This window comes from Mus musculus, chromosome 17 (assembly GCF_000001635.26).
Source record: "Mus musculus strain C57BL/6J chromosome 17, GRCm38.p6 C57BL/6J".
In the NCBI taxonomy this organism is placed as follows: Eukaryota; Metazoa; Chordata; class Mammalia; order Rodentia; family Muridae; genus Mus; species Mus musculus.
The window spans coordinates 26,584,143-26,611,884 of NC_000083.6; the positions used below are offsets into that span (position 1 = coordinate 26,584,143).

At 49.5% G+C, this 27,742-nt stretch overlaps 1 protein-coding gene across 7 annotated transcripts in view; it reads left to right on the top strand.

Moving 5' to 3' along the window:
- The window catches only part of Ergic1 (endoplasmic reticulum-golgi intermediate compartment (ERGIC) 1), a 96,173-nt gene that overhangs the window by 23,381 nt on the left and 45,050 nt on the right, over positions 1–27,742 (top strand). For 3 of the 7 annotated variants that reach the window (XM_006524823.2, NM_026170.3, XM_030250008.1), the window contains exon 2: positions 24,451–24,512. In XM_006524823.2, the coding sequence (XP_006524886.1) occupies positions 24,451–24,512 (62 nt within the window). Of the gene's footprint in view, positions 1–17,187; positions 17,380–19,339; positions 19,619–20,026; positions 21,443–24,450; positions 24,513–27,742 lie in introns of those variants that run through there. The other 4 variants (XM_030250010.1, XM_030250006.1, XM_030250009.1 and 1 more) reach the window with 4 other exon arrangements.

The following is a 27,742-nucleotide window of genomic DNA, read 5'->3' on the forward strand; positions in this document are numbered from 1 at the left end:
ATGTGACAGTGTCAACCCAGCCCAGACGCAGGAACAGCTGTCCACCCTGGCCAGCCAGTGTGCACACTGGTCAAAGTTTGTTATCTTAGCCTTTTTAACACCCTGCGAATATGGGAGCAGCAATCCCTACTGTCCAAGGGTCGAAGCTGTTGCAGGCTAGGCATGTGGTGAGAAAGCCCTGACAGGGCATTTGTCAGTAGCCTGTGGGACATACCCAGGAAGTCTGTTTGTGGTCCTCTTCTCCATACCTTTCCTTATAGCTTCTTAGGCTGCAGGGCTGGGAGGCAGTGTGTGGCCTACATAGAAGACTCTGCACCACACCAGAGAATTAGCATGGCCGACCCTAAGTTCTTCTCTCTGCCCTGCATCCCCTCTATACCCCTGCTAGGGTCACAGCGGGGCCGATCCCTGTAAATACCAGTCCGCTTACATGTGCATTTTTCCTCTGTGATCTTCCTGTTTTGATGAGACACTGCCTTTGGCCGCACGGGTTCCCTAGGGGACTGCGGTCCTGAGGCCCAGCCCTAGCCAGTCATTCAGGAATTCTGCTTCCTGGCGCCCCACACCCTGCACATTCCACCAGGGCTAGCGCCTCCTGCTCTGCGTGAATGGGGTCTGCCTTCCCCATTCCCACGGTTCCCATGGCCACTTCCTTATCACCCTCTCCAGCTGACTGAAAAAGGCCACATTCCAGGGCAAAATTAGACTCACCCTCCCTTTCTGTTTTCCTCCAGCGGGCAGGAGAGTTTGCTAGAGTAGACTGGCGCTGGAGCCCACGGGTACAGGGAACAGACTTGCTGCTTGGCGTGTCCCCTGAATCTATCACTTCGTTTCTTGGATCATTTGAGGAATGCACTGGGCTTCTGCTGTATGCCAAGAAAAGCCCCAGGGACTGGGCTTACAAACAGTGGGGTTGTACAGTGTAGCATGGGTACGGGCCGACAGCTGCTGGGCTTGGGGGTTGAGCTGTTTTCATTTGCTCCATATTCTAGATTCAGCTGATGCCTCCATGTTGCTTCTAAGGCGTCATTTGATGGCGTTTCAAGGTGTCTGCTTGTTCGTGCCGTGCTGGGGATGGAACCCAGAGCCTTTGCATGTGTGCTCTACGGCTGAGCTGCATCTCCAGAGGGCAGAATGGGGGTTACTTTAAGAGCCCCCCTTCTTTCTAGCCGAGGCAGCACAGAGCCGCACCTGAGCGCCGATGCTATGTTCTTCAAATGCCCCATGCTTAGAACCACAGGCCAGGTAAACCTCGGGGCAGAACTTACCCAATCTGTTAGAGCCACAAGAGGTGACACCTGGCAGCATCTGACAAACCCAGGCTGGGACCTTCTAAAAACTACCAGTGAAACCAGGGGAGGGGACAGACTGCAGCAGTCTGAAGGGTGCCCTTCAGAGGCCTCCTCCACTCAGGAAATCCCTTGATTCCTGGCTTCACTGCGGAGAAGAATTTCATGATGATTCAACATGAAGAGAATTGGAGTTCACGAGGGGTTTTTTTTTTTTTTTTTTTTTTTTTTTTTTAAAGATTTATTTTATTATTAATATATGTAAGTACACTGTAGCTGTCTTCAGACACTCCAGAAGAGGGAGTCAGATCTTGTTGCGGATGGTTGTGAGCCACCATGTGGTTGCTGGGATTTGAACTCTGGACCTTCGGAAGAGCAGTCGGGTGCTCTTACCCACTGAGCCATCTCACCAGCCCACGAGGGGGGTTTTAATGTTAGTTTTTGGCCCAAGTACTAAGGGGAAATGAGGTGTTTGGGAAGAGAGTAAGACACCAGAGAGCCTGGGTGTGGGCTTCTCTGAGGGCCACACGCCTTTGTCTTTACAATGGACAGGTACAGGATTATGGTGGATTTAAAAGATAATATCTTCAAAGGGTTTGTTATCTGCTAAGAACCCGAGTGAGATCTCTGGGTAGTCCTGAAGGGCACCTGACAGGGTCGCACTTGAGACGGTGGGTCACAGGCAGTTGGAGATCCCCACTGTCAGCAATGTTAATAGTCCTGCTTAGGAGAGTCACAGATGATGTCCAGTTCATTACCATTTTAACAATATCTCTATATGGGTAAATTATAAAGTATCTATCTCATTTACAGTCATCTTTTACTTATTGTAGGTCTATCATCCATACATCCATCCATCCATCCATCCATCCATCCATCCATCTATCTACCTATCTATCTATCTATCTATCTATCTATCTATCTATCTATCTACTGTCAACCATCTGTCTAGTCTGGCTTCTCAGCCACTTAGAGGCTCCATGGAGACTTCAGAGTCAGGGGCCCTTTTTCATTTCTCACATCTCTATGATTTCCTTGTCTTTCCTACTGCAGAAAGTTGAGGACCAGTCACAGACCTGGGGGGGGGGGGCTCCAACAACTGAATGCAGTGTGGTACCTGAGCCCAGCAGAAAGACAAGAGAGCCAAACCCTGAGAAAGTTGGTGGCCTAGTTGATGGGATCATGTCAAGTTTCTTAGTTTTGAGAATTTCAGTTACATGAGATGTTAGCATCTCATCCAGGAAGCTGGTGGGAACCTGCAGTCATGTTTATCCTCTGGAGATAGAAATAGTCAGCCAGGCGTGGTGGTGCACGCCTTTAATCCCAGCACTCAGGAGGCAGAGGCAGGCGGATTTCTGAATTTGAGGCCAGCCTCATCTACAACATGAGTTCCAGGACAGCCAGGGCTACACAGAGAAACCCTGTCTCGAAAAACCAAAACCAAACCAAACCAAAACAAAACAAAAAGTCTAAAGTGCAAAGTTTATGCTGAATTTCTTTCCATCCATAAAAAGAAGAAAAGAGAAGAGCAAGAGGAGAAAATGTGAGGGGCCTAGTGGCTTGTCATCCCAGCTATTTTGGAGCTGAGGCAAGATGATCACAAGTTCAAGACCTGTCTGGTGCACTTAGGGAGAGACTATCTCTGGAGGAGGGGGAGGGGGAGGAGGAGGAGGAGGAGGGGGAGAGGAAGAGGAGGAGGAAGAGGAGGAAGAAGAGGAGGAAGAGGAGGAGAAAAGGAAAAGAAAAAGAAAAAGAAAAAAGAGGGCTGGCAGTCTGTCTCCGTGGTAGAGCTTGTTCGCAATGGGCCCTCTGAACCTACAGGCTGTACATTCACAGATTCAGATAACCATGGGAAATACTCAGAAAATCATGTCTGTCTTTACTGTGTATAGATTTCCCTGTATGGTTCTTGTTCCTGAACAATGCTGTTTGGTATACTCACCAACAGTGTGTTCTTGGGTAAGTCACTGAGAAGTCATTTCAAGTATATGGAAGGATGTATGAGTTCTCTACCTACCATATACATTCTATACAACACATTTGCGTGTCCCTGGAGTTTCTGAGGAAGGAAGTCCTGAAGCTAGTCCTCCAGGATATCTGGGACAACCGTACATGTTTGGAGAAAGGCTTAGTGGAGGATGGCGTTGGGAAGGTAGACGCTTTCCAAGTGTAAAATTATCTCTGTGACAATTCTCCCCAGCAGGTTAGCTGGCCTTGTTATCTGAGCTAGAGTCAGAGCCTGGCCCCCGGCAGCAACTGACAACCAAGCTTGACCACCATTCTCATTGGTCTCCGTGGAGGTCAGTGTGGCCACATTGGAAAAAGGAACCAATAAGGAGACCCAGCAGCCTCTGTTGAGGGCTCCTGATGGGAGATTTAGGTTTAAACAGAAGGCCAGAGTCCCCATCAAAGTGTGCCCCGCTCTTCTTCCTCTGGGCTGCAGGCTCTCCTGCTAGGTGGACAAGTTGGGACTCTGGAATGTCTTTCTGGCTGGTACCAGGCTCCATGCAGCCTTCTCCAGCATGAGGTTCCTGGGGGAGATTCCAATTCCTTGAGCTATATGGACTCAATATTCCGATAGCCGAAGAGAGGGACACATGTGTCTCTTTGGAATGTATTCACTCTTGCCAGGAATAGCGTTTCCTAATGGGGGTCTGGGCCGCCCCTCCCGAGAGGGGGAGTATGCCCCTTGCTGGTGTCACTGGCTCCCAGCTAGGAAACGGGGCTTGTCCTATGATCCTTTCCAGTGTGGCCCACACAGCAGCCACTCTTGGCACCCTCACAGTGTTTGCTGCGTCTGTCACACATCCACCACCCTATGCACACAGCATATTTTACTTGAGTAGTCTTCGTTTTTTTAGAAGCTCAAATGGATGGATTTTCAAAGGCAAACATTGATGTCATCCCCACAAGTGGAAAACAGTCCTCACCAGTGAATCCCCGGCATCCTTAAGTGAGCAGGGAGAAGGCTTGAGCGGGGAGAAGGCTTGAGCGGGGATTATTGAGGTTGTGGGTTGGAGGTAGCTCCGAGGTAGAGTGCTTGCCTGGTGTGTGTGAAGTCTTGGATTCTACCCCAAGCACTGTTATATTAGATTGTTTTCGAATTATTTTTTGTTATTTTACAAGGAATACGGGCTTATATTTTAAAGTTGCATCTTCGGGAACTAGGGAAATGGCCTTGTGGGTAAGAGCATTTGCTACATGGTGTGAGGGTCTGAGTTCAAATACTTGGCACTCACAGGTAACTTCAGAACTGGGTTGCTAGGGCTCAGAGACTGGAGGATCACTGAAGCTCGCTGGCCACTAGCTTGACTCCAGGTTTAGTGAGAGACCCTGTCTCAGGGGAGTAAGATGAAGAGTAACAGAACAAGATACCCAGGGTCTTCCTCTGACCTCTGCAAGCACCTGTACACACCACATGTACATGATACACATCTCCAATACAGAAGTGGACTGCTGGGCAAGGTAGCTTGCATGAGACGCTGCTCCCCCTCCCAGCGACTCTCCACCAAAGTGAGATGATCAGATGTTCAAAGGTCTGCTGATGCCAGGTGAGATTTTCTTTTAAGATTACTGAGACACCTGAAAGAGAAATGGGAAGTATTTGCTGTCTTTTCTGGGTGTCCACATGACCACTGGCCAGATCCGCCATTGGCACAACAGACTTCGATATCAGGCTGGGGACGCCGGTGCTCATGTGGCATGGCCTGCCTCTTCCAGGAACTCGATGCTGGTAGTTCTTAGAGGTCCAGCCTGAAGCTACTTCCTTCTCCTCCACAATTTCATAGCATTTCTTAAAAAGCCAAAAGTTAGATCTGTGTTCTTCTAAGAAGTATGGGGGTTATTTTCCAATGTGGTATTGCTCTTGCTTAATTCTGAGAACTGGATTTTGGCATATTGAGTCAATGCTGTCTGAGTGACAGATGTGTGTTAGCACGTGTGTAATCCTGGCGTTTGGGAGGCAGAGACAGGCTAATCACAAGTGTAAAGCTAGCTGGGGCTACATAATGAGACTATCTCAAAACAAACAAATAAAAACAAAACAAAAAACCAAACCAAACAGTAAGCCAAACATTTAAACCTCAATGTGGCAGAGGGTTTTTCCCCCCTTTCCTGATTATAATTCACTAATTTAATCTCTGACCTTACTAACTTGATTTCTAATCCCACTAAGTCCTTAGAACATGTGTTTGGGAAAGCCTCCTTTCAGAGGGTTAAAGTTAGCACCACATTAACATGGCCCATTAAAAACAACTACCTACTGTGTGCTGTGCACAGTCCTTTACTCTGCCTCACTTAATCCCAGACACACTGTGTGTCAGGCCACCAGGTCTCAGAGAGGAACATCATTTTGCCCAGCTTACAAAGCAACTGGTCAGATTCCAGAACCTGGGTCATGCTGACTCCTGCCCATGTCCTGGCCTCGGGGGACTTCCTCCACACACCTGCTGTGGCTCCTTATTCAGGCTCTTCCTATAGGCGGTGTGGTCAGCATGTGTGAGGGGAAGGGTCTAACAACAAGATAGTGGAGAAAGAAAATCTCTAACATAACCCTAGGCCAGGCAAAGGAGTCCCAGGGCTGGCTGATGATTATAAAAGAGAGAATTGTTTCCGAACTTTCTCGCTGTGTTGTTGTGTTCTATCCTGTGTGTCACATGTGTGAAGTTACAGTTTGAATCCCTTTTACCTTCCTGATCTGTGGCCATAACACAAGTGGCTAGCTCAGGAATCCATTCTTTGTTGTAGTCATAGTGATATTCTTTGTGGTGTTCTAAGTTTTAAATATATTTGTGTGTGTGTGTGTATGTTTCCGATATATATCATATATATATTTCCAATACACACACACACACACACACACATATATGTATGTATGTGTGTGTATTTGTGTATATATATTGGAAACATAAAACCATGCAGAGAGCCGGGCATAGTGGCACATACCTTTAATTGGGAGGTAGGGGCAGGTAGATCTCTGAGGCCAGCTTGGTATACAGAGTGAGTTCCAGTGAGTTCTCAGTGTTACACAGAGAAATCTTGTCTTGAAAACCATAAGTAAATAAATTAGATAAATAATAAAATAAAAAATAAGAATAAGAACACCCAGAAAATAACATACACTCATCTTTTCTCTTAAAAGCAGACCTCTCCCGACATTTGTCTGTGCATTTGTCTGTCGATTTCTACCAGAGGCCAGCAGAGCCAGTTCAGGACCCACGACCAACAGGGTGGGTTGGCTCCTTACTTAGGAGTCTTTAACAGATTGTTGAGTGAATGCATTTGCACACGCCATGCACATGGACAGGCTTGGTTATTTGCTCTGTTTCATCCAGTTAACTTTTGTCAATGTGCTAAGACATTCTTGGATCTAGTGCCTCACTCAGCTCTGGGCTATCGAGGGGCAAAGCTGAGAAGGAAAGCCTGTCCAGGAAGCAGCAAGACTCGGGCAGAAGGCAGAGAGACCCAGAGGCAGGGAGGGAGGGGGGCAGGCAGGAGTGACCTGTAGCCTCAAGAGGATCCTGGATTACCAGGGCTCCTTGGTTTCTGTCTGGTCCTGAATCCACTGGGAACACAACCTGCACATATAGGGCCTCATTTCCTGCCTCCTTGGATACTGGCTCTTGATTAAGTTAGTCCTCCAAAGGACTGGGGGTCAGGACACCGTCTTTTGGAATGTCCACATATTCTGGGGAAGCGGAAGAACTCAGTCATGGGCTCGCAGTGTGGTTTGTGTACTAACAGAGACTTTCTCAGAGCAGTCCCCCTGCCTCTGCCAGCTGGAGAAACTGAGGCACTGGACAGTGAAGTAAGTTCCTCAAGGTCACAGCTAGCAGATGCTACATTGTGGTTTCTTTAAAAGACTAATAGAGAGCCGGGCGTGGTGGTGCACGCCTTTAATCCCAGCACTCGGGAGGCAGAGGCAGGCGGATTTCTGAGTTTGAGGCCAGCCTTGTCTCCAAAGTGAGTTCCAGGACAGCCAGGACTATACAGAGAAACCCTGTCTCGAAAAACAAAACAAAACAAAACAAAACAAAACAAAACAAAACAAAACAAAAAAGTAATAGAAATATTATGAGACTATGGTTTTGTTTTAACCCCAGGTGTGGGATCTGGGGCTGCTTTAGATTGTCCACAGCAGCTGACTATGATTTGCCTCGTGCTCTAGCAGGGACATGGTTTTGCCAAAGGCAGACAGTCTGCCATTGTGTGACATTTGGAATTCTAGGGACTTTTCAGAGTGTATAAATGCTAGTTCCCTGAGAGGCAGGCTGGATTGTTAGTTATTGATTGGTTGATTTTTGGTTGCTGATGGGTGTGCTTTGTTATATAGTCATGACGCAGAAGAAAGAAGAAATTAGGTATCCTGGGGTGAGAACAAACTTGATGCCCCTGATCAGCAGGAGGTAGTCTAACTATAACATTGCCTCTTTTCCTCTCTAGTGTTAGGGGGGCTGAAAGGGTGAAGAAGGGCGGAAGAAAGAACCCACAGAGCAGCAGAAGTCAGCTACCCTGCCCCATGCTCACTCTAGGCATTTCCACGTTTCATCCTCTTTCCCATGAATCAGGGTCTTACGCTTCCTTCCATCTTTCAGATGAAGAACCCAGGCGGTTCAGAGACAAGTGCTTCTAAGCCACTCAGCTAAGGCCCAGGGGATGGAACCTGGGCCTCGTGGGCAGTAGGGATTAAAAAAACAGGTACCTGGCTGTGTCCAGACAATGGAGTAGTATTTGGTCCTGAAAAGCAGTGAGCTGTAAAGGTGGGAGAAGACATGGAGGGCCCTCAGGACATGTCACTGAGTGTAGGAAGCTGGTCTACAAAAGGGCCAGAGCCATTGAACAACATTCCAGACGAGTTAGGGCAGTGTCACTACCCATCTGTCCCCAGCTCTCCAGGCTTATCTCAAGAGAGGAGCCACCTCTGGTCAATAACACAAGGAAGAAAATTTAATTTTTTGTAGAGATTCATCTTATCCATGACTTCTTAGAGACAACATTTTTCTAAACAGAAAGGAGTGTCCAAGCCTTGACAAAGCCATCGGCTCCTGCCACCTTACACACACAAGCTGCCCCCAGTTGTGGACCCAGAGCTGGCCAAGCGATCTGGCACAGAGAGTGCCTAGGCCCACTGAGTGCTCATGGCCCACCTCTGGCCCAGCCTGCCTCTCCCATGAATGAGTAATGCCTGAGACTTCAACATGCTGGCTGCCCGAGCTCCAGTTGAACTTGGCTCTTGAGCAAAATGTACTTTTCCAAAAGACATTGATTCAACTCCACATGTATTTTGCAATGCCTGGCAGGAGGGAGGCCCGCCTCTCCCCTGCCCCCAATGCCAGCACATGCTGTCCTGGGGAGTGGGGCCCACAGAACACAGTATAATCTCCCTCCTCCACCCATCTCCCAAGCCTCCCCCTGGCATAGCCCTATTCCTTATGCCAGCCATCACCTGAAGTATCTGCCGCCTGCCTCTCTCCAGGCCCTGACATAGCACATACTGCTGAACTAGGTTTCAGATGACACCACAAAACTGGCTTGGAAGGAGAACTGGCCAAGACAAGCCTCAGGCTGTCCTGACTTAGCCTATCCCACCGGGGAAGCCTGTCCTGTAGAGCCATGGAACCAACGATGTGGGTGCAGGAAGAGCAGGTTGGTGACGTCCCAAGAACCAACATGCACACCGTGGACTTGCTCTCTTCAAAGCACGTTACTTAGAGTGGGAGTTGGGGTTTGAAACAGCTTCACACATGGGACCAAAGGTCTATGACCATTCTACATCCTCAGCCTCTAAAAAGACCATGTTCTTAAGAGAACCTACAGCAGTTTAGGGTTACAGCAAAACTGAGTGGCGGGTAGTGAGTTCTCATGTGTGCCTGCTGCATCAGCATCCCCAGACGGATGTCACCCAAAGGCCATGGTTCACTTGCATCCCATGTCCCCGGACGAACCACAGATGGCACTCCAGTTTCTGTGACTTTGCCATTTGGGGCAGCTTTCTGGACCTCTTATCGACCTCCCCCCTCCCCCACCACCTTTAAAATGGGTCTGAGTAGGCATGACCATGCACAGCTATAATCCCAGCACTAGGGAAGCTCAGCCAGGAGGATTGAGAGTTCAAGGCCAGCCTGGGCATAGAGTGAATTTGAGGGCAGTGTAGTGAGTTCTGCTTCAAAAACAAAAATAAATAATCCACAAACGCAGGAGCGCTTGCATCGAATTCGCCTCAGTGAATATCTGGAAGGTGTGCCTCACGTTCCCATGCTTGTGTCCTTGGCAGACATTACTAATCCATCTCAGCATGCACACACCAGGTCAGGGCTCAGCCTCAGCTGCAGGGCTTCTAGACCTGTAGACCCGATCCCTTTCATGGAAACTTCCCTGGACTCCAAGTCCCCATTGAGCTCTGCGGCTTTCACTCAAGCCTCTGCTCTCCTACTGCCTACAGTGCAGTGCTCCCTGTTCTGGTATAAGTGTGTATCGTTGTCAAGATTCAAGGCTGAGGTCACAAGCTGATTGGCTGTCCTCAAGCCAAATCTGATGCATAGATATTTGCTCAGCAGTTCTTTTTATTCTTTAAAAACAGTAGTTGGCAGACTGTTTTTTAAAAATAGTAGTGCCACATAAGACCTCCAGGTCTCTGGGTTTCCCAGATCTGACAATTCTAGGGCCTCTCCAGTCACTTCAGGGCCTGCCTGGCCCATTTCTCCATGACCAGGACCTCTGGAGCCTTATTCTATATGCTCTACTTTGGAGACGTGAGGTGTGGTTGGCTTGATGTTTCTAGAGGGAAGATTACTCTCCTCTCTAAACGCTTCTCTGGGGAATTAGCACTAGGCTTCTGGTTTCCCGTATGGTTTTCTTCAGAGCCAGAGCCAGGTGAGCCGGAAGCTGTGGAGGTAAGTGCAGGCTGTAGTGACTGGCCTGCTTACATTGATGCTATCTGTGACTGTCACTGCCAGCAGGGCCGGAAACTGCCAGGCTCCAACACTCAGAGCTCTGTACGTTCCCAGGCACATGTGGCTCAGTAGGCCGTTAGTTGCTTCAAGATGATATTCCTACTTCAAGACTGCTGGGGGGCCAGGTGTGTGTGTGTGTGTGTGTGTGTGTGTGTGTGTGTGTGTGTGTGTGTGTGTGTGTGTGCTGGAGAGGTGGCACAGCAGTTAAGAGCACTGACTGCCCTTCCAGAGGTCCTGAGTTCAATTCCCAGCAACCACATGGTGGCTCACAACCATCTGTAATGGAATCGGATGCCTTCTTCTGGGTGTCTGAAGACAGCTACAGTCCATAGCTTTGAGGATGAGATACCACCACCAGTTTAAGTAAGACAACATAAGGCTATGCTGTTCATTCCTGAACACAATACACGGGTTTAATGACTACATAGTGAAGGTGATGACAGGGCTGGGGCTGCATCAGAAGGGACAGGCGGGTCAGCTGGCTTCAGCTGCAGGAGGAATGTGTGAGCTGAGTTTTGAAGAACTACCTTGGACATTAGTCTGTTCCTCCCGTTCCACCTGAGTCTGCCTCCCTGCATTGCAGGAACCTTCCAGGTGTGTGCTGGCCACTGGGCCTTTGGTCTTGCTGTCCTTGCTGCCTAGAATGTTCTCCTTAGATATGCACTTGGCTGTTGGCCTGTGTAATCCGGGTCTCTATTATTTGACTCCTTGTCAGACTTAGCAGGCACCTCTCTCCTCACTCCTGCACTGTGTCCTTTTTCTTCAAACGCTTACCAGTGCTGACGTGTGTTCATATCTGATTGTTGTCTTTCTCACCAGAGCTCAGATGACTCGAAGGCAGGAAGGTGACATCGCTGTATTCCCAGCACCCAGCCCTGTGCCGGGTCCATAGCAGCTACTCAGTAATGTGGAAGAAAGGCAGATAGGAGAGAGAGAGAGCGCAGATGGGGTGCAGAGGGCACAGCCAGCCATGTAGAAAGGCCTGAGGGTCTTCCAGAGACAAGAGTATAGGTGGCACCATGGGACAGAGAGAAGGGCAGACCAACCAGGCCTCCTGAGACACAGCCTAGCTATCTTCATTTTCTCACAGATAACCAGCCTGTCCCAGGAAGTGGACATTGCTAGCCACCCTCATAGGAAAGAGCTCTCCAGAACCGGCAGCCAGGCCTGTGCAGCCCACTTCCTTCCTTCCTTCCTTCCTTCCTTCTCTGGGCCCCACCACAGAGGATTGTGAGAAGTCTCCTCACAGTAATGTGATGGGCAAATTTTTCAAGTTCACAGTTTCCTGCCAGGCCCCACAGTCAACCATCCCAGCTGTGAAGGCTGACCCCAGCTCACTGAGTGACCGTGAGCCTTTCCAGGAACTGCCCTGTGCCCGTGGCTCCTCCCACTCTTTTCTCCAGACTTGTTTCTTCTTGTCTTTCTAGAATCAGGATCTCCATCTGAGTGTCTTCTTCTCTGGGTTTTCTAAGCCTTACTCTTATTAGAAATAGGGCTAAGTCTGTTTTTTTTTTGTGCCTTGAATTGCCATCTAGTTTTGAAGATCAGATGAGGCAATATGAGTTAAGACTCAAGCTCAGTAGACGTCATTCACTTCCAGGTTAAAACCTTCATCTGGTCTTTTTATCCAGACCCAGCCAGACTCGCCCTTCAGTTACTTCCCAAGATCACAGAATGCTGTCCAAAGGTTTTCTCAGCAACACTGAGCCCAGTGACAGACCCAAAGGACGTGCAGACTCCACTCAAGGGCACCTTCCGAAGCTATTCCTACAGGCTACCCTCCCCAGTGCCCTCCTGAGTATGAGAAATACTATCCCCAGGCCCCACCATCCAGCCCCTGTTTGTTGGTTTTAAACCTGTTGGAAGCCCGCCCCTGGCAGGAAGCCACAAGCATGAGAATCTAGTCCAGGAATAGCGCTCCCTGCTCAGCATTTAAATGCTGCTGTATTTTTACCCCATGATGGGTCACTTTTGAAAGCCCTCGCTCATGTTCTCTCCCTCTAAGAATACATTTCCATTTATAGCGTCTGTCCAGGGGGTGTGGGGCTCAGGAGAGCATCCTGTTTCACTTCAGGGGATTCCTGTTCACCAGCAGGAAACCTGAATCCAGGCCAAGCCCCAGGTGTCTTTCTACTTCCAGGGTCTGAGCTAATCTGACTGTTACAGGCTGGGAGACAGGTGGGGGTTCGGGCCGCTTGCCAGCTCTGTACTGCCTGGGTCTCCAGGCAGTACAGCATTGTGGTTCTGCCGCTCTGGGGTACTCTTTCTCCTTCATTCACCCACCAAATGCTCACAGCTTTCTGTTAGCACAGGTTCTGTAAGGGTACAGGAGGACCATGCTGAGCAGGGGCAGTGAAGGCCCTGGAGGGGTGAAAACAGTTAGGGTGTGGTTGGGAAAAATTATCGCTTTGGTTCCTCGTCAGGCTCCAGTCCCCATTCAGATTCTGTGAGCCTAGACAAGTGATTTGGCTTCTGTGAACCTCCTGCATTTGTTAATGGTGTTCCCTGGGTGGTGGGCAGGATTAAGCAAGATAGAAACAATCAGGTGTCTAAGTAGTAGTACCTGGCCCAGGAGGTGGGAGTGTGTGTGTGTGTGTGTGTGTACCCTAGGCCCCTCCCATATCCGACTGTTGACTAGGGTAACTCAGGTGGGTTTAGGCTGAAGGTCTTATGAAGGTGGGTGTCTGTTGTTCTCAGAAATGGGTGTGTGCTATCTCAAATGCCTGAGCCCCTCCTGAACAGCACTTAGTGACCCTCAGCCCACCTTGCAGTCAAGCCCAGCATCTGAGAATCTGATGGTTTCCTGGAAGATTCTGAGGGAGTGTGTATGGACCCCACTTGGAGGTGTGCCACCCCTCCACCCACCTTGCACTTGTCTCTCGGGGCCTCTGTGGGGTGCCTGAGGATCTGGGTCTCACAGTGTAGCCCAGCGGTGGAGTCAGGCAGTACACATGTAACTGCAAGCAGAGAGGGAAGAAAAGAGTGGAGAGGAGTGACACAGAGCGGTGGCTGCCTTCCCGGAAGGTGATGTTGGAATGCAGGCCTAGGTGAGAGAGTGAGCCATGCTACCGCACACTCCAGATACAGGAAGTTTTGTTTACAGAAGGTTGTTATTGGTTCAGAAATATTGATTGGAAAATTGTAGCCGTGATTCGTGTTTTAAACAAGTCCCAAGTAGCATAATGAATCTGTCACCCTAAAGTCTGAGTGTCCCTCTGTCTAGAGCATTCACCCGTGTACTGACAGCCCACTATCACTTAGTGGTCACCCTAGTCATCTGACTCAGTGTCGTGGTATCACGGGGTCTGTTGCAGTTAACCATTATATTTTTAATAATGGCACTAAAACTCATGAACAGTGACAGTATAATGTTATAACATTCTGTTCATTGCTGCTGGCGTCTTCCTGTGGCTGCTTTATAAATTCAATTTCTCAGAGCTATGCTTAGGAAAGGGTACCTGGTTTCAGGGACTCACAGGGTGTCCTGTGGGCAGGGAGACTGCAGAGGGTGGGGTGGGGGTGGGGAAACACGTGCCCAAGTTGTCCCACTGATGCACGGAAGTAAGAAGACTTCTTACTTCTGTATCTTTTATGTTTTATCTGTCAAGAGAACCCAAGTGGAAGTGGCTGAATATGTTTTGTTTTTCTAATGTAACATAAGGACTGGAGATGTTAGCAGTTGTGGGTTTTGCTCCAGTAGCCCAAGGATGCCAGCGACTTTGTCTCTGCTGCCTCAGCCCTGGGTGTCACATCCACATCTAAGATGGGAGGGTAGCAATCAGGATAGTGTAGTTAGAGCAAGGAACACCTGGCCCTTTGAGTCTATAATCTAAAGTTCACAGTCCTACAATACTTCATAGCAAATGTCATTGGCTGGGCTGCTGGAGACATGGCCCAGTGTAGCATTAAGGTGCCTGTCAGGCAAGCCTGTGGTCCTGAGTTTGAATCCCCAGCATCCATTGAAAAACTGGGTGTAGCAGCATGTGTCTACAACACTAGCCCTGGGGTCAGAATAAAACTAAGAGAATCCCTGGGGCACCCTGGCTGACCTTGGTAGCCTAAGAGAACCCCTGGGACACCCTGGCTGGCCTTGGTAGCTGAGGAGATGAGCACCAAGCTCAGGTTGAGCTGTATCTCAAAAAATTAAGGTGGTGAGGGATCAGGAAATGTACTTGCCACCGTCTTTTTCCCCATCATCTCTTGATTTATGATGGAGATCTTGTCACTTGTTCTGTAGAGTTCCCCATGATCCAGAGGTGGTTTTCTAAGTCCTCTAACTGGTAAGCTCAGGAGCCTTGGGTGGGTCCAAGGTTGGTTCTCTTACCAAGAAGTTTTTCTGGTAGTGCTGTGCTTTTGCGCTGGTGTCCCTGAGACTTGCAGTGATGGCACAGTGGCCTGGCTTGTCTGTCTAAGGTTCCCATGCTCCATGGGTATCCCCTGGACAGGAGAGCTTGTGCAAGGTCAATCTTCTGATCCTCATAGGATCTGCATTTACTCTTGGAAATCCTTCTGGAAGACAGAACTTTGCCCCGTCAACTGTTCCATGACCTAGAAATAGATATTGTAAAAGATTCGGAAGAAGTGTTGTTTGTCTAGCAGGTGGTCTACCATTGTTTGTTCAGCATGGCTGTGGTTTGGAAGGCCTGGATTATATTACGTTATTTGATACATTATAATCATGACCGTTATTCAATTTATTGGCCTGAACATGACACATAGTTATGTGTCACCTATTATTGCTGTGTGCATACCATTATGTCATCCTAGCCCAGAATGTGTCCATCACTCCTGAGAGCTTCCTTATATCCCCACCTGCAGTGATCTTCTGCGACATTTTCCAGAATCTAATATGAATGAAATTACCCCATCTGAACCCAGTTAACTTTACCCAGCCTCCATGCACCTACCCACACACTATCCCACATTGTGGATGGTCCACACTTGATGTGCATGGACATCTAGGTCGTTTTCCTCTTTGACCAACATAAGGAAAGCTTCCTGGGTGTTCCTGACTGTTCCTGAGTGTTCCAGAGTGTTCATGTGCACACCCCTGTGTATGTGTAGTTTTGCAGTTCTCCTGGCACACGCCTAGCATGGCGTGGCTGGGTCCTACAGTGAATGCGAGCTGTGGTTTTACTACAGTTTAACTGTTCATGGCTTATGAGGCTCAGCTCTTCGGCATGCAGGTGTCAGGACTGGCAGGTGACTAAGGCCCTCCACTTAGCAATCAGCCAGTGCTTTCCTGCAGCGTGGATCAGTTCTTCTGTGACTCCAGGAAGCGGGTCTTGAGGCTCAGGCTGCTTTTGTGGGAATTAGTTAAGGTCTTAAGGGACTGTATTCCCTAAAACAGAGACTGCATGATCGTAAAGGAACTTGACCCCTTTCTGTCTGTCTCTCTCACACACGTGCTTCTTCTGTGCATACCTGGAAACTTCTCCTTGCTATGTCTCTACTGTGATTCAATCTAGCACAAGGTCCGCCAGCAGTGGATCAGATGTGGCCACAATGTCATGAATGGAATTCTACACCCCAATAAACCTCTTTTCATAAATTACCCAGTACTTCATTCAGTACAGCAACAGACAGTAGACTAAAACAGCGGACTTTTAACTTTTTAAGACCTTGCTGAATTCTTCTCAGATGGCCACACAGTTTTATGTTCTCCATGGCAACACACGAGAGTTCCAACTGCTTGATTGGTCCATAGTTCCAGCTCTCCTGATAGGCATAGTGACAGCTCACCATGGTACCAGTTTGGGTTCTCCCAAGTGACTTTGATGCTAGCTAGCATCCCTTCAGGTGGACTTTGATGTCAGTAAATCTTTGAGGAAGTATCAGATCAAACCCTTTGCCCAATCACACAGTGTAGGGCTTTCAGTTACCGAGGTTTGAGAGTTCTTTAGCCTGGACTTGTCTTTTATCAGACATGTGATTGACATGGGGTGTGTGTGTGTGTGTGTGGTGTATTTTTCCATTCTCTGTGTTGTATGTGTTCTTTTAAAACACATCTCTTCTTCAGAGAGGAGAAGTTTTTTTGTTTTGATGCTGCCTGATTCATCAGCTCGTTCGTTCGTGGATGTGCTGATGCGAGTGTGCTCTATGGTGTCTCATTTGAAAAGAGCTCCACCCAGTCTTAAATCACAAAGATTTGCTTACAGCTATCCAGGGCTATGTATGTAAACACCCAGGGAGAGTTATTTATAATGGCCGAAACAGGGAAACAACCCCGATAGGTGTTCATGGACACAGACATATGTACAGAACATCCATGAATCCGGTACTCCTTAGACCAAAGGGATGCGGGGCTGACAGGTGCCAAGGCAGCATGGGTCAGATAGTGTGAGTCTGTCCCCGGCAGGGCTGGCCATGTCTTCTAGAAGAAAATGAGCAGATCTTTGTGAGCCTCAGGACGTCCTTCCTAGAGTCACAGAAGAACTGATCCACTCTGCAGAACTGGAGGTTTTGTTTTTAAGGCAAGACTCCATTTTGCCCCCCTTTTTAGAACTGGATCTTTGCCTGTTCTAGGACCTTTACCTGTCAGTGTGAGTCTTAGAACCATCCTGTCACTGTCTGTAAACTTGGCTTGTGGTGGTTTGGGTTGGAAGTGAATTAAGCACAGAGATCAGTTAGGGAGGAAGTGACCTTTGCTAACACTGACCCATTGCCTTAGTGTGTACATCCTTCTTAGTCTTTAACACCCCTGCGCGCGTGTGCACGCGCACACACACGCCTTACACTTCAGTCAGGTTTGTCCTGAATTTTTAACATTTCTCTTAGAACTCGTGGGCGTGATCTCTCAGGACTTATGGGCGTGGTCTCTTAGAACGCATGGGCGTGGTCTCCGGACTCGTGGGCGTGGTCTCTCAGGACTTGTGGGTGTGGTCATCTGTTTACACTTCATTCTCACCTTAAGTATAAATTGCCCTCAGCGTTCTCCACTGTGCACCCGACTCCCACACCACACAGCCCTCCTTGGCTGCTTCCTTTTGAGCTTTAGGAGGATCCTGGTGTTCCTGAGAGTCCCTGTGCCCCTTGACTGTGCCACCCTCCACGTTATGGCTGCTCTCTAGCCTGGGCTCTGTCCCTCTCTTTTGCCCTGGGGGTTTGGCCTTGCTTCAGACATTCACTACTGCAGTACGGTAAGCAGGCTTCTGCTCGTACCATTTCACATTTCAGCCTCAAAAATACTCATTAACGGGTGAGGCCTTGCAAGACCCAAGGAAGAGTCCAGGATGAAGCAAACCTGGCCCAGCATAGCCTGCTGGGAGGCTTGTAGGGAGCTGTGTGGCTGCCACAGCAACACCTCTTCCTCTTCAGCCACACTTGGTATTTGTGGGAAGGGAGGAGGAGAAAGGCCGGGACTCGGTGTCACAAAGGGAGTTCTGGGACTGGAGAAGTCATGTGTGGGATGATGGGGCAGAAGTGGAGGCTGCTAAAGCTGGTGGTCTTGCAGAGGCTGGAGGGCTTCATGTGGGTACCAGGTGTCATGACAATAGCTCAGAGACTGGGCTGGAGGGAGAAACCATATCCGTCTTAGGGACCACACAGCGACTTCTGCTGGACATCATACCAAACCTTCCTCTGCCCTCAGCCTGTCCCCTCCTCCAGGCAGGTGTGCGGCAGCCCAGGTAGAAGGCAGATGTCCTGAGGCAAACTGAGCTCAAATTCTAGCCCTACATCAGGGACGAGATGGAAAGAGACACATGACCTGACACATAGGGTTAGGAAATGATGAAATAGTGAGGCAAAGTCTGAGCCTGGAGCACAAGTGAGCCCTGATCACAGGGGAGGTGGGGGAGGGGGAGAGGGAGGGGTGGGGGAGGGGCCAGCACCATTGTGATGATTCTTATCATCGCTGCTTCTCATTCAGCCTGGGCTGTCTCCTGCCAGGCTGTGTCCCATCCAGTGGACACGATGGTAGGAATGCATATTACCACGTAGAATGTCCCTTCAGGGTTCCTGTAGTTACAGCGGTTCCAAGGCTCATTCTCACCATGCCCCTCAGGCCTAGGCCTGCCCATTTACCTGTGTGTGCATCGTGTTCACACATCCCTGCCTCACTGATGCTCTGCAAGGTGAAGGAATGACTAAGTGTGTATGTTCGGCCTCACTCCCTGGCCCCACGCCAAGGGCTTTGCCAGGCCAGTCGACAGGGCTGACCAGGCCAAAGGTCCAGCTAAGTGTTTTAACAGCTATTTTGGGGAACAAATGACCCACTACCCAATGACCTGCTCCTCAATAGATGTCATATAATTTCATTAAGCTTTGGAAACAATGACATCCTGTCTTGGAGCCACCCACATCCAGGGAAGCACAGAGCTACAGAGATTTAACTGCAAGAGCAGGGAGAAGCGAGGCCCAGGGCGTGCAGTTAAATAGCTCAGCTAAGGCATTGCACTGTGGAAGGGAGTCACAGATGAAGTCAGTGAGCCCTTGCAGCAAGCGCTTCCCGCCGGGGTGGAGAAGTCGCACGGGCACTCGTGTGTGTGTTTTGAGTCAGGCTGTGGCCCCCTCCCTCAGGCTGGAGGTGGACTGCAGTCTGAATTTCTGTGAGTAAATCCTCTTCCCAGTGCTGATGTTAACGTATGTTCCCACGGCACCATTTCCTTCTTAGCACCGAGGGAGGCCTTGCACAGTGCACTGTAAAACAAATGGCACGCATATGTAACCGTGCCTTCATGGCAAGGCGGAAGGCAGACCCAGGCTGTTTGACCTTCTTCCTGTAGGTTTCTTTGCTCAGTTTTTCCACATAAACTTTGCCTTTTCCGATACAGAGTGAGAAAGACCAAAAAGGCTACCTAATTCCAGGATCATGGTGTCTGTGGGACCGACAGGGCCATAGCTGTGAGTTCACTAGCAAGAGCAGATGCCCTGAAGCCTCTAGAGGAGGACACAGGGTGGGTGGGGCATGAGCCCATTTCTTGCTGTTCTATTCTGCAAAGAACAGGCGTTTTTGGCCACAGGCCTGCGGACAGTGGTTATAGCCATTCTCCCTGCTGGAGCTGTCTCTGCAGCTGGAAAGACAGTGGCATCTCTGGCCTCCGCACACTAGGTGATTCCCTGGGAAACACAGCGGCACCTTTGTTCCTCACAGATCCCCTGGCACGCAGCTTCTCAAAGACACAGAAGCTGCTGGTCCTTATTGTCAGTTTGATGGGATTTGGCCTCGCCATGGAAATACACACATCTGCGTGTGTCTTTGAAGATGCTTCCAGGAAGGTGTAACTGAGCAGGGAAGACTCAACCCTGAATGTGGGCAGACAGCACCATCCAGAAGGACCAGAGATCCCAAACTGAATAACAAAGAGCTGAGTGCCAACGTTTATCTCTTCCTGCCTCTTACACGATAGCTTCCTTACAGAGGACCCAGGATTTTGGGTGTGTACTACCATGCCAGGCCCTGTTTTAAATGCTTACCCTGGGTAGGCTACTCTTCTTGGGGGGCCTCTGGTCTCTCTTCTAATTTGAGAGGTAACATGGGGTAACTGCAGGACAGGACGTTTCTAGAGCTGAGAGTGGTGACAGGTGTTTGGGGCTCTCTCAGCAGGTGGTCACAGTCCTGTCTGCCCACCTCTCTACCCACTCCAGGTCTTGCTCCCATCCCATTGGCTTCTGCACCCAGGCTGGGCTTCCTTCAGTTCAGGTTGGCCTTTTGCTTTAATATCATGTTATTTTGCCTTATTTGAGAAAAAAAAAATTCCTCAAACCTCTATCAAATGATGACCGTGTGTGTCACCTTGGCTGCCACTGACTGCTGTGGCTGCCTATCGTGTTTCAGGGCCTTGGTTGATTTAATTTTGGTGTTGTTTTATTTTGTTGTTGTTTGGCTGGTTGGGTTTTTGTTTGTTTTGTTGGCTTGTTTTGTTGTATGTGTGTGTGTATATATGTGTGTGTGTGTGTGTGTGTGTGTGTGCACGCGCATGCGCATGTGTGTGTTCACTCTCGTGGGTGTCTGAGAAGGCCAGAAGTTGGCATTGGTCACCTTCTCAATCTGTTACCTCCCCTCTTTCATGTGTTTGTGTGCTGGTGTGTGTGGGTATGTATGCATGGCCATGCTGGAGGGTATACATGTGTGTGTGTGTGTGTGTGTGTGTACACGTGTGTGCATGGAGAAGCCCGAGGTTGATGTTGGGTATCTTCCTCCATCAGCCTTCTGTCTGTCTCTTTTGAAGCAGAATCTAGAGACTGGAATGAGAGGTGAACCACCACGCCCCCAGGATTTATGTGGGTTCTGGGGATTTGGTCCTTTGGGTTGTGTGGTAAGCACTTTAACTGCTGAGCCATCTCCACAGCCCAAGCTTATTTTGTGAGCTCTCTCATTGAAACTAGAACTCTTTATTTTGGCTACACTGGCGAACCAGCATCAAGAACCACCTGCCTCTGTTCGCAAGGGCTAGGGTCCAGGTATAAACGAGCTTGGCTTCTATGTGCGTGCTGGGTTTGCTGGCGTGCTGGGTGGCTGGTACCCTGAGCCATCTCCCCAGGCCCCACTGTTTTCTTTGCTGGGACAGGGTTTTGCTCTGTAGCCCAAGTTGACCTGGAATGTATCCTCCTCCTGCCATAGCCTCCAATGTAGACTAGGTGTCCAGTCTACAAATGCGGACCTTCCTCTGGGCTCCCGGGCAGCCTTGGGCCTCATCCTTTTGATGGAAAGTCTCATGTAGCCACAGACTTGCTATGTAGCAGAGGATGACCTTGAATTTCGGATCCTCCAGCCTGCATCACACACTTGATATATACGGTGCTGGGTCAGGGAGGGAAAGCCAAAGGCTTTGCCCACAGTTTGTTGTTGTTTTGAGACTGGGCTGCTCTGTGGCCCTGGCTGTCCTGGAACTCACTCTGTAGACCAGGCTGGCCTCGAACTCACAGAGGTCCCATCAGCCTCTGCCTCCCGAGTGCTGGGATTATAGACATGCACCATTGCGCCCAGTGCCAGTCCTCATTCTTGTGTTGGTCTGTTCATTGGCTGAAAGGCTAAGACTAAGAAACTCCCAGGTGAGACGCGGGCAGGAAATGAACCTGCTCTTCACCTTTCTCTGTGGCGGCTGAGCAGTGACAGATCGTGAACCTTTCTTCTGAAGTAGAATCAGTGAGAATGCGAAAGGCATCGGATCCCTCTGACGTCCTTCCTTTCTGACCTCCATCTGCAAAATGAGAGCAGACCTAACTCCGGCCGGTGCGGAGAGTCAGATGGGAGCACAGGTAAACCTCAGTACATAGGCAGCAGCAAACATCCTGTTTCTCGCCTGTATTCTTTACCCTTTCCTCCACATTCTCTGAGGCAGAATGGCTAAGACTGATCGCATCACCACTGCGAGGACCTGACTAATCCGAGCCAGAGAGGATGCACAGCTCACTTCCTCATCTGTCACATGCCTGGGCTTCTCACTAGCCTCCTGGTGGGCCAGTTTCCCAGGGACAGTCACTCCTGACTCACTTGTTTTGTGGTTACCTCTGAAACCAGACTCCTTGTCTGCTCTCCCTTTACCCCATTACCACTCTCCAATTTGGGTCTGATGTGTGGGAATAGATCTCTGTCACTTGTCACAGGTGGCCTCGGCTGAGGGCAGGGACCATATCTGCCTTGGCCAGTTCCTCTTTCCCAGCCTTCTAGAACACTGCTGCATATGATGCCTGTTTACTGTGTATTTGCTGAACAAATGATGGATTTCTGAAGTTTCTCTTGCCTACCGTGCAGCATCCTTGGGAAAGTAAATGATTTAAGCCTTGAGACCTTGGTCTGGCCCCCAGGGTGTGGGGTGGGGAGAAGATGATGGCTTGGAGACTCCACTCCAGGCTCTGCTTCCCAGGAGCTCAGTGACATAGGGATTTCCCAAGAGAGTGGGACACCAGTAGTCAGAGAGGTGGGTACTCACAACAAAGCTAAGTGTGTATGGTAAAAGGGACCAACCTGGGCTGGAAGGGGCCGTTCAGCATCACGATTTCTAGAACTTGGCTTCCTGTGCTTTGGTCTGGGTCTCACCTCCCTGTTACAGCTTAATTGGACATCTCCCTGTCCCTGGTCCCCCAACAGGCCATAAAATGTGGCTTGCCCCACAGCACACAGCAAGCTTGGTACCTCTAATTCGGGTGCCCACGGGGACCAAGCTTCTTCCCAAAACAACTTTTGAGTGGCAGCTTCATTTGAATTTTTTTCCATCTGAATTTTAAAAATAATCTCTATTCATTGTGAAATAATTTTATACTTATCCCCAAATTGCAAAAATAGCAGAGTTCTCATATGCCCTTTACCCAAGTGTCCCCAAAGGTCAGCATCTTACATCATGTCCTGGACTGGGTCTCTAATGTCCCCAGAGGCCGTGTGCTTAAGGGCGTGGTCTCCAGCACAGCAGTGTTAAAGCAGATTGGATGAGGACTCCAGCATCATCCCTGGACTCAACCACTAATGGCTTCAGAGCTCAAAGCTTTTGGGATGAAATGGGAGGTTTAAGAGCTGGAGCTGAGCAGGAGGAAGCAAGTCATTGGGGGTTGTCCTGGAAGGGAATCTTGTCCCTGGTCCCCTGCCCTCTGTCTCTCTGTCTGTCTGATGACCACCTTCCTCTGCCACCTGCTCCCATCACTGAGGTGAGATGCCCTACTGCACCCTAGGACCTAAGCAGCAGAAGCAGCCAGACAGACTGAGACCTCTGAAGCCAAAACAGACCTTTCTTCTGTGAAGATGGTCTTCTTTGGTAATTTGTTACCGCCGTGGAAAGCTGTCCCACATAACCATAATGCCACCATCAGAACACAAACAGTGACATTATGTGGTGCTATCAGCGACGCCACAGGGCTTGCTCAGTGTCATTTCCAGCGTAGGAAATCTATCGTGATCCCACACCAAGTTCAGTTATCATGTCTCATAAGTCTCCTCTATTTGGGACAGTGCCCAGGTTACTTTTATAACCTTCCAAGTGGAAGCCTCCTATGGGGACTCTGTACCAAGTCCCTCACGGGAAGGTTTTTCTTACTTGTCAGTAGTAGCCCTGCATTTATAGACAAGGAAACAGAGGCCACTAGAAGTAAAAACACACATGGCAAGGAAGAGCATTTAAGATTTAAACCACAGAAATCCAGATTCCAGAGTCCTAACCCCTACCTGACTGAGAACAAGACAGGGTGAGAATTCAATTTGATTCCAAAGCCCCGCAATCCCCCATCATATTCCAGGACTTCCCTGGTCCTGGTGATGTGTTTAGGAGAGAAAAGCTGGGGTGGACAACCAGAAGCAGAGCCAGCCTTACCTCCAGCTGACCCTACCTTATCCTGCAGGCAGAAGCTGGCAGGGAAGACAGGGACAGTGGGCCAGGATGGGGAGGTGGAGGCAGGAAAAGGGATAAAGAGATGACACAGAGTGAGAAAGCCATGTCATAATATAATGGTGTCAAAGAGACATAGAGCCTCCCAGTGGCTCCCTAGACCCAAATGTTACCTCAGTTCACGGTGCTGTTACTGGGCAGTGCCTACCGCCTATCAGCCTGAGTTAGGGACAAGGCCTCACCTTTGTCTGGCAGTTACATTCTGGCAGAAGCAGGGCCCACCAAGAAACATGCACACGTATAAATATATGAGTGTGTAAAATGATGGGCAATGAGCTGGGATCTTCACTGAGACATGATGGGATGTAGCAGAGGGATGTATGGGTGGGCTGGCTAGATTTATGTCATTGTGACACAAACTGTGGTCATCTAGGAGGAGGGAACCAAACCTTAATTGAGAAGATGCCTCTATAAGGTCAGACTGTGGGTCAGCCTGTAGAGCATTTTCTTAGTTAGTGATTGATGGGACAGGGCCCAGCCCATTGTGTATGATACCATCCCTGTGTGGGGGGTTCTGGGTTCTATAAGAGAGCAAGCTGAGCAAGCCATGTAGAACAAGCCAGTAAGCAGCACCTCTCCATGGTCTCTGCATCAGCTTCTGCCTCTAGGTTCCTGCCCTGCTTGAGTTCCTGTCCTGACGTCTTTGGTGATGAACAGTAATGTAGAAGTGTAAGCCAAACAAACCCTTTTCTCCCTAATGTACTTTTTGGCTGTGGTGTTTTGTCACAGCAACAGAAACCCTAAGACAGTAGGATCCTTGTAAGGCCTCTCAGAGGAGGCTGGAAAGGACTCTGCTAAGAGCTGTGGTTGCTGACCCAGGTGGCATGCTGCCAGCACCCCGTCTCTGCCTGTACCCTACACCTGTCTAATCCCCCTGTTTCTTCTTCGCAGGTTTGACATCTACAGGAAGGTGCCCAAGGACCTCACACAGCCGACATATACTGGTGCCATTAGTGAGTAACTGCCCTTCTCACCATTAACCCAACCCTCTGCCTAGACCTCAAATATCCATGCTCCCACTCTCTGCAGATCTCTGGAGAAAGGAGGAAAGAAGGAAAGGCAGATGGGAGAGGAGACATGCCTAGCATCCCACAAGCCCTACATCTCTCTCCATGAAGCATCTCTATCCTTGCTATATAACCCTGCAAGGTAGAGTGGCCAGCTGTAACTATACAGCCAGGGCAGCCAGCCATAACTAGAAGGATGCAGAAAAATACCAGTGCAGGGTCAGGATCCCTGACCTTAGAGTCTAAAACTAAGTCTCCTAGATCCAGAACTCTCTGAGAGGATCTAGCATGCACTGTAAGTGGAAAGTCCACCCCTGGCCCTGTGTGATGAGCGGCTTTGAAGATGTGATAGTACCTCCAGGCTGTAAGGATAAGTGCGCCAGAAACAGGAGCCACCCAAAATCTAAATAAAGACCAGTGAGATGACTCAACATTTGCTGTGCATGACTGATGGCCTGAGTTAGAGCCTCAGAACCCATGGTGGAAAGGCGTGCGCGCACACACGCGCGCACACAAACACACACACACACACACACACACACACACACACACACACACACACACTCATCATCATCAATAATAGCAGTATATTAAATACAAAAATTTTAAAAGTAGCCAGGTAGTGGTGGCCTATGACTTAAATCTCTTTAATCCAGCATTTGGGAGGCAGAGGCAGGTGGATTTCTGAGTTCGAGGCCAGCCTGGTCTACAGAGTGAGTTCCAGGGCATCCAGGGCTACACAGAGAAACCCTGTCCAAAACAAACAAACAAACAAACAGACAGACAGACAACAACAAGCGAACAAAAAAAAGTCCAAGCAAGCAGATCCGAGGTATGGGAGGGAGGCTTGCTTTACCTTCCTGCTTTTGAAATGATTTGAATTGTTAATAATTTTAGCCACTAAAAGAAATCACAAACTCACTCTAACTTAGTTCAATTAGAGGAACTAGGACATCTCAGAAAAGTGGCCATTTGCAACCCCAGGCAAGGAAGAGAGTTTCGCGTCATGTCAGCAGGACAAAAGGACCCAAGGACTCAAACTGGAGCATGACTCTGGTGGACTAGAACCCAAAGAATTAGGGGAAAGGCCTTTGAGCCTGTCATAAATGAACTGGGGAGGAGACGAACTCACTCAAGAACTCTGGTGACCCTGTGAATACCCCTCCCTCCCTCTCCCTCAAGTGTGAGGCGGCTGTAGCAACTCACTTCCACAGAAAAGAGATTAGAAGTGTAAGATGGTAGCTTTCCTGTAGGGAAACCTGCAGATGGCAGCTCGGCTGTGGGAGGGAAGTTGGCACCACCTCGATTGGTCGAGTGGATGAATGAACGCCTGATGTAAGATGTGCCTTGCCACTGAGGGATCTTTCCCACTAAGTTACCACCCTGGCGAATGTGACAGAGCAGCAGGGTCCCAGCCTGGGAGGTCTTCTGCCAGATACCTGGCCTGTATGCTGCTAGAGGAGCAAAGCTGAGGGGAGCGGAGGGAAGAGGGAAGGGTAAATTACAGAAGGGCTCAGGAGGAGGAAACTCAGGGTAGGAGCCAGAATTTGTTCCTGCCTAGAAACAGCCTTTCTGGAAGCTGGTGAAACCTGTGGCCGAGTTAGGAGCATGCAACAGTGTGGATCCCTCCACACTGACAAAGGGTGACCGAGTACCATGGTTACGTCAGATGTGAACAGGGCATCCAGGAGAAGCTGTGCAGGCACTGTCCTGGCTTTGCACTGATTGCTGTTCCACAACAGAAAACACCCCTCACCCCTTCCCCAAATATTTAGAACAAACCAAAGTCACCAGCAAGGAAGTGGGTAGGCTTTGGCTTCACACCTCAGATGCTTGGGGAAGGGAAGTGACTCATCTAAAATGTCACTGCTTACAGGAGGGGCAGTTGGGATTAGGTCTTGGATGCCCCCTGCATGCTTGGTATGGGGCAGAGAGCCTCACAACTGGTCCAGCCTTGCTGTGTGAATGGAGGCCAGGCTGTCAGCCTGGAGTCTACATTCTCAGGTAGATTGGTGACCTTTGGGGATCCCTGCAACTCCAGCTGTCTCTAACGCTCTTTCCAGCTGGGTTTCTTAAAGCAGCAGGCACCTTCTCCCGTTGTGAGGAAAAGATGGCTCTTCCTGGGTATTTGCAGGCTTTCCTGTGAGGAAGAAATGGCTTCATCCTCTTGGTTAGCGCCTATGTGTCCTGGGGCAAGTCCCTCCACCCCCAGCCCCAGGAAAAAAGACTTTCTTAGTCTATGAGAAACGTGGCCCCCTCCGTGCCACCACATAGCAGTCCCCACTCCCTGCAGATCTCTCTCCAGTCGTTACCTAACCTGTTGAACAATCAGGTATTCCAGGAGGTACTGCACATTGTCCTGCTCAGGGACCAGCTGTGCCATGCCCGGCTCCCTTGTCTCTGTTGCTGGACACACCTCTCCCACCTCCACCAACAGCTCTGCCTTCTATCCAGCTATCTCCTGTGGCATCATGGGTGGCCAGCCTGATTCTAGCCTATTGTCACACAAATGTCCTTGTCATGTTTTTGAATCTTCTGTAGTGTCACTATGAGGTAGCTCTCCAGGGCTTAGGGACACTGAGTCAAAGGGGACGTGCATTTGTCACTGTTTAGAAAATTCTGCCTGGAATGCAGCCCTCAGGAATGTGGTTTGATGAGCTTTTCCTTACATGAGGGGAAGATCTGAGGCATGAGAAGCCAGCCCTTAGCTACCATTTAGTACACAAATATTTATTAAGCTGGACCTAGGGCCAGACCCTGTGCCAAGCCGGGACCGTGCTGATGAATGGGCTTCGGTCTTTGTCCTTGAGGCTCAGGCAGCCAAGCCAGGCAGGCCAATTCAGGCCTGCGCCATTGCATTATGCTGTGGGATGGTTGCTATTAATAGCTGAAGGAGACAGCGAAATTCTGGGGCTTGAACGTCAGCCTATGGATTTTGTTTCCTGCCCTACAAGGCTCTTTCGACCTCAGAGGGACTCCTTGACTTTCTCCTGGGATATAAGGGTCTCAAGCTTGACTCCTTCAACTTGGCAACACCTGGCTTCTACTAGCAAGCCTCTGCTGGGGTCACATTCCAACTTCCCAGGGCCTGAGTCTGGAGTCAGAGAGCCTCCAAGCCTTGCCCAAACATGGACTGAAAGCCTTCATCCAGCCTTTGAGAGCTGAAGGTCTTGCTT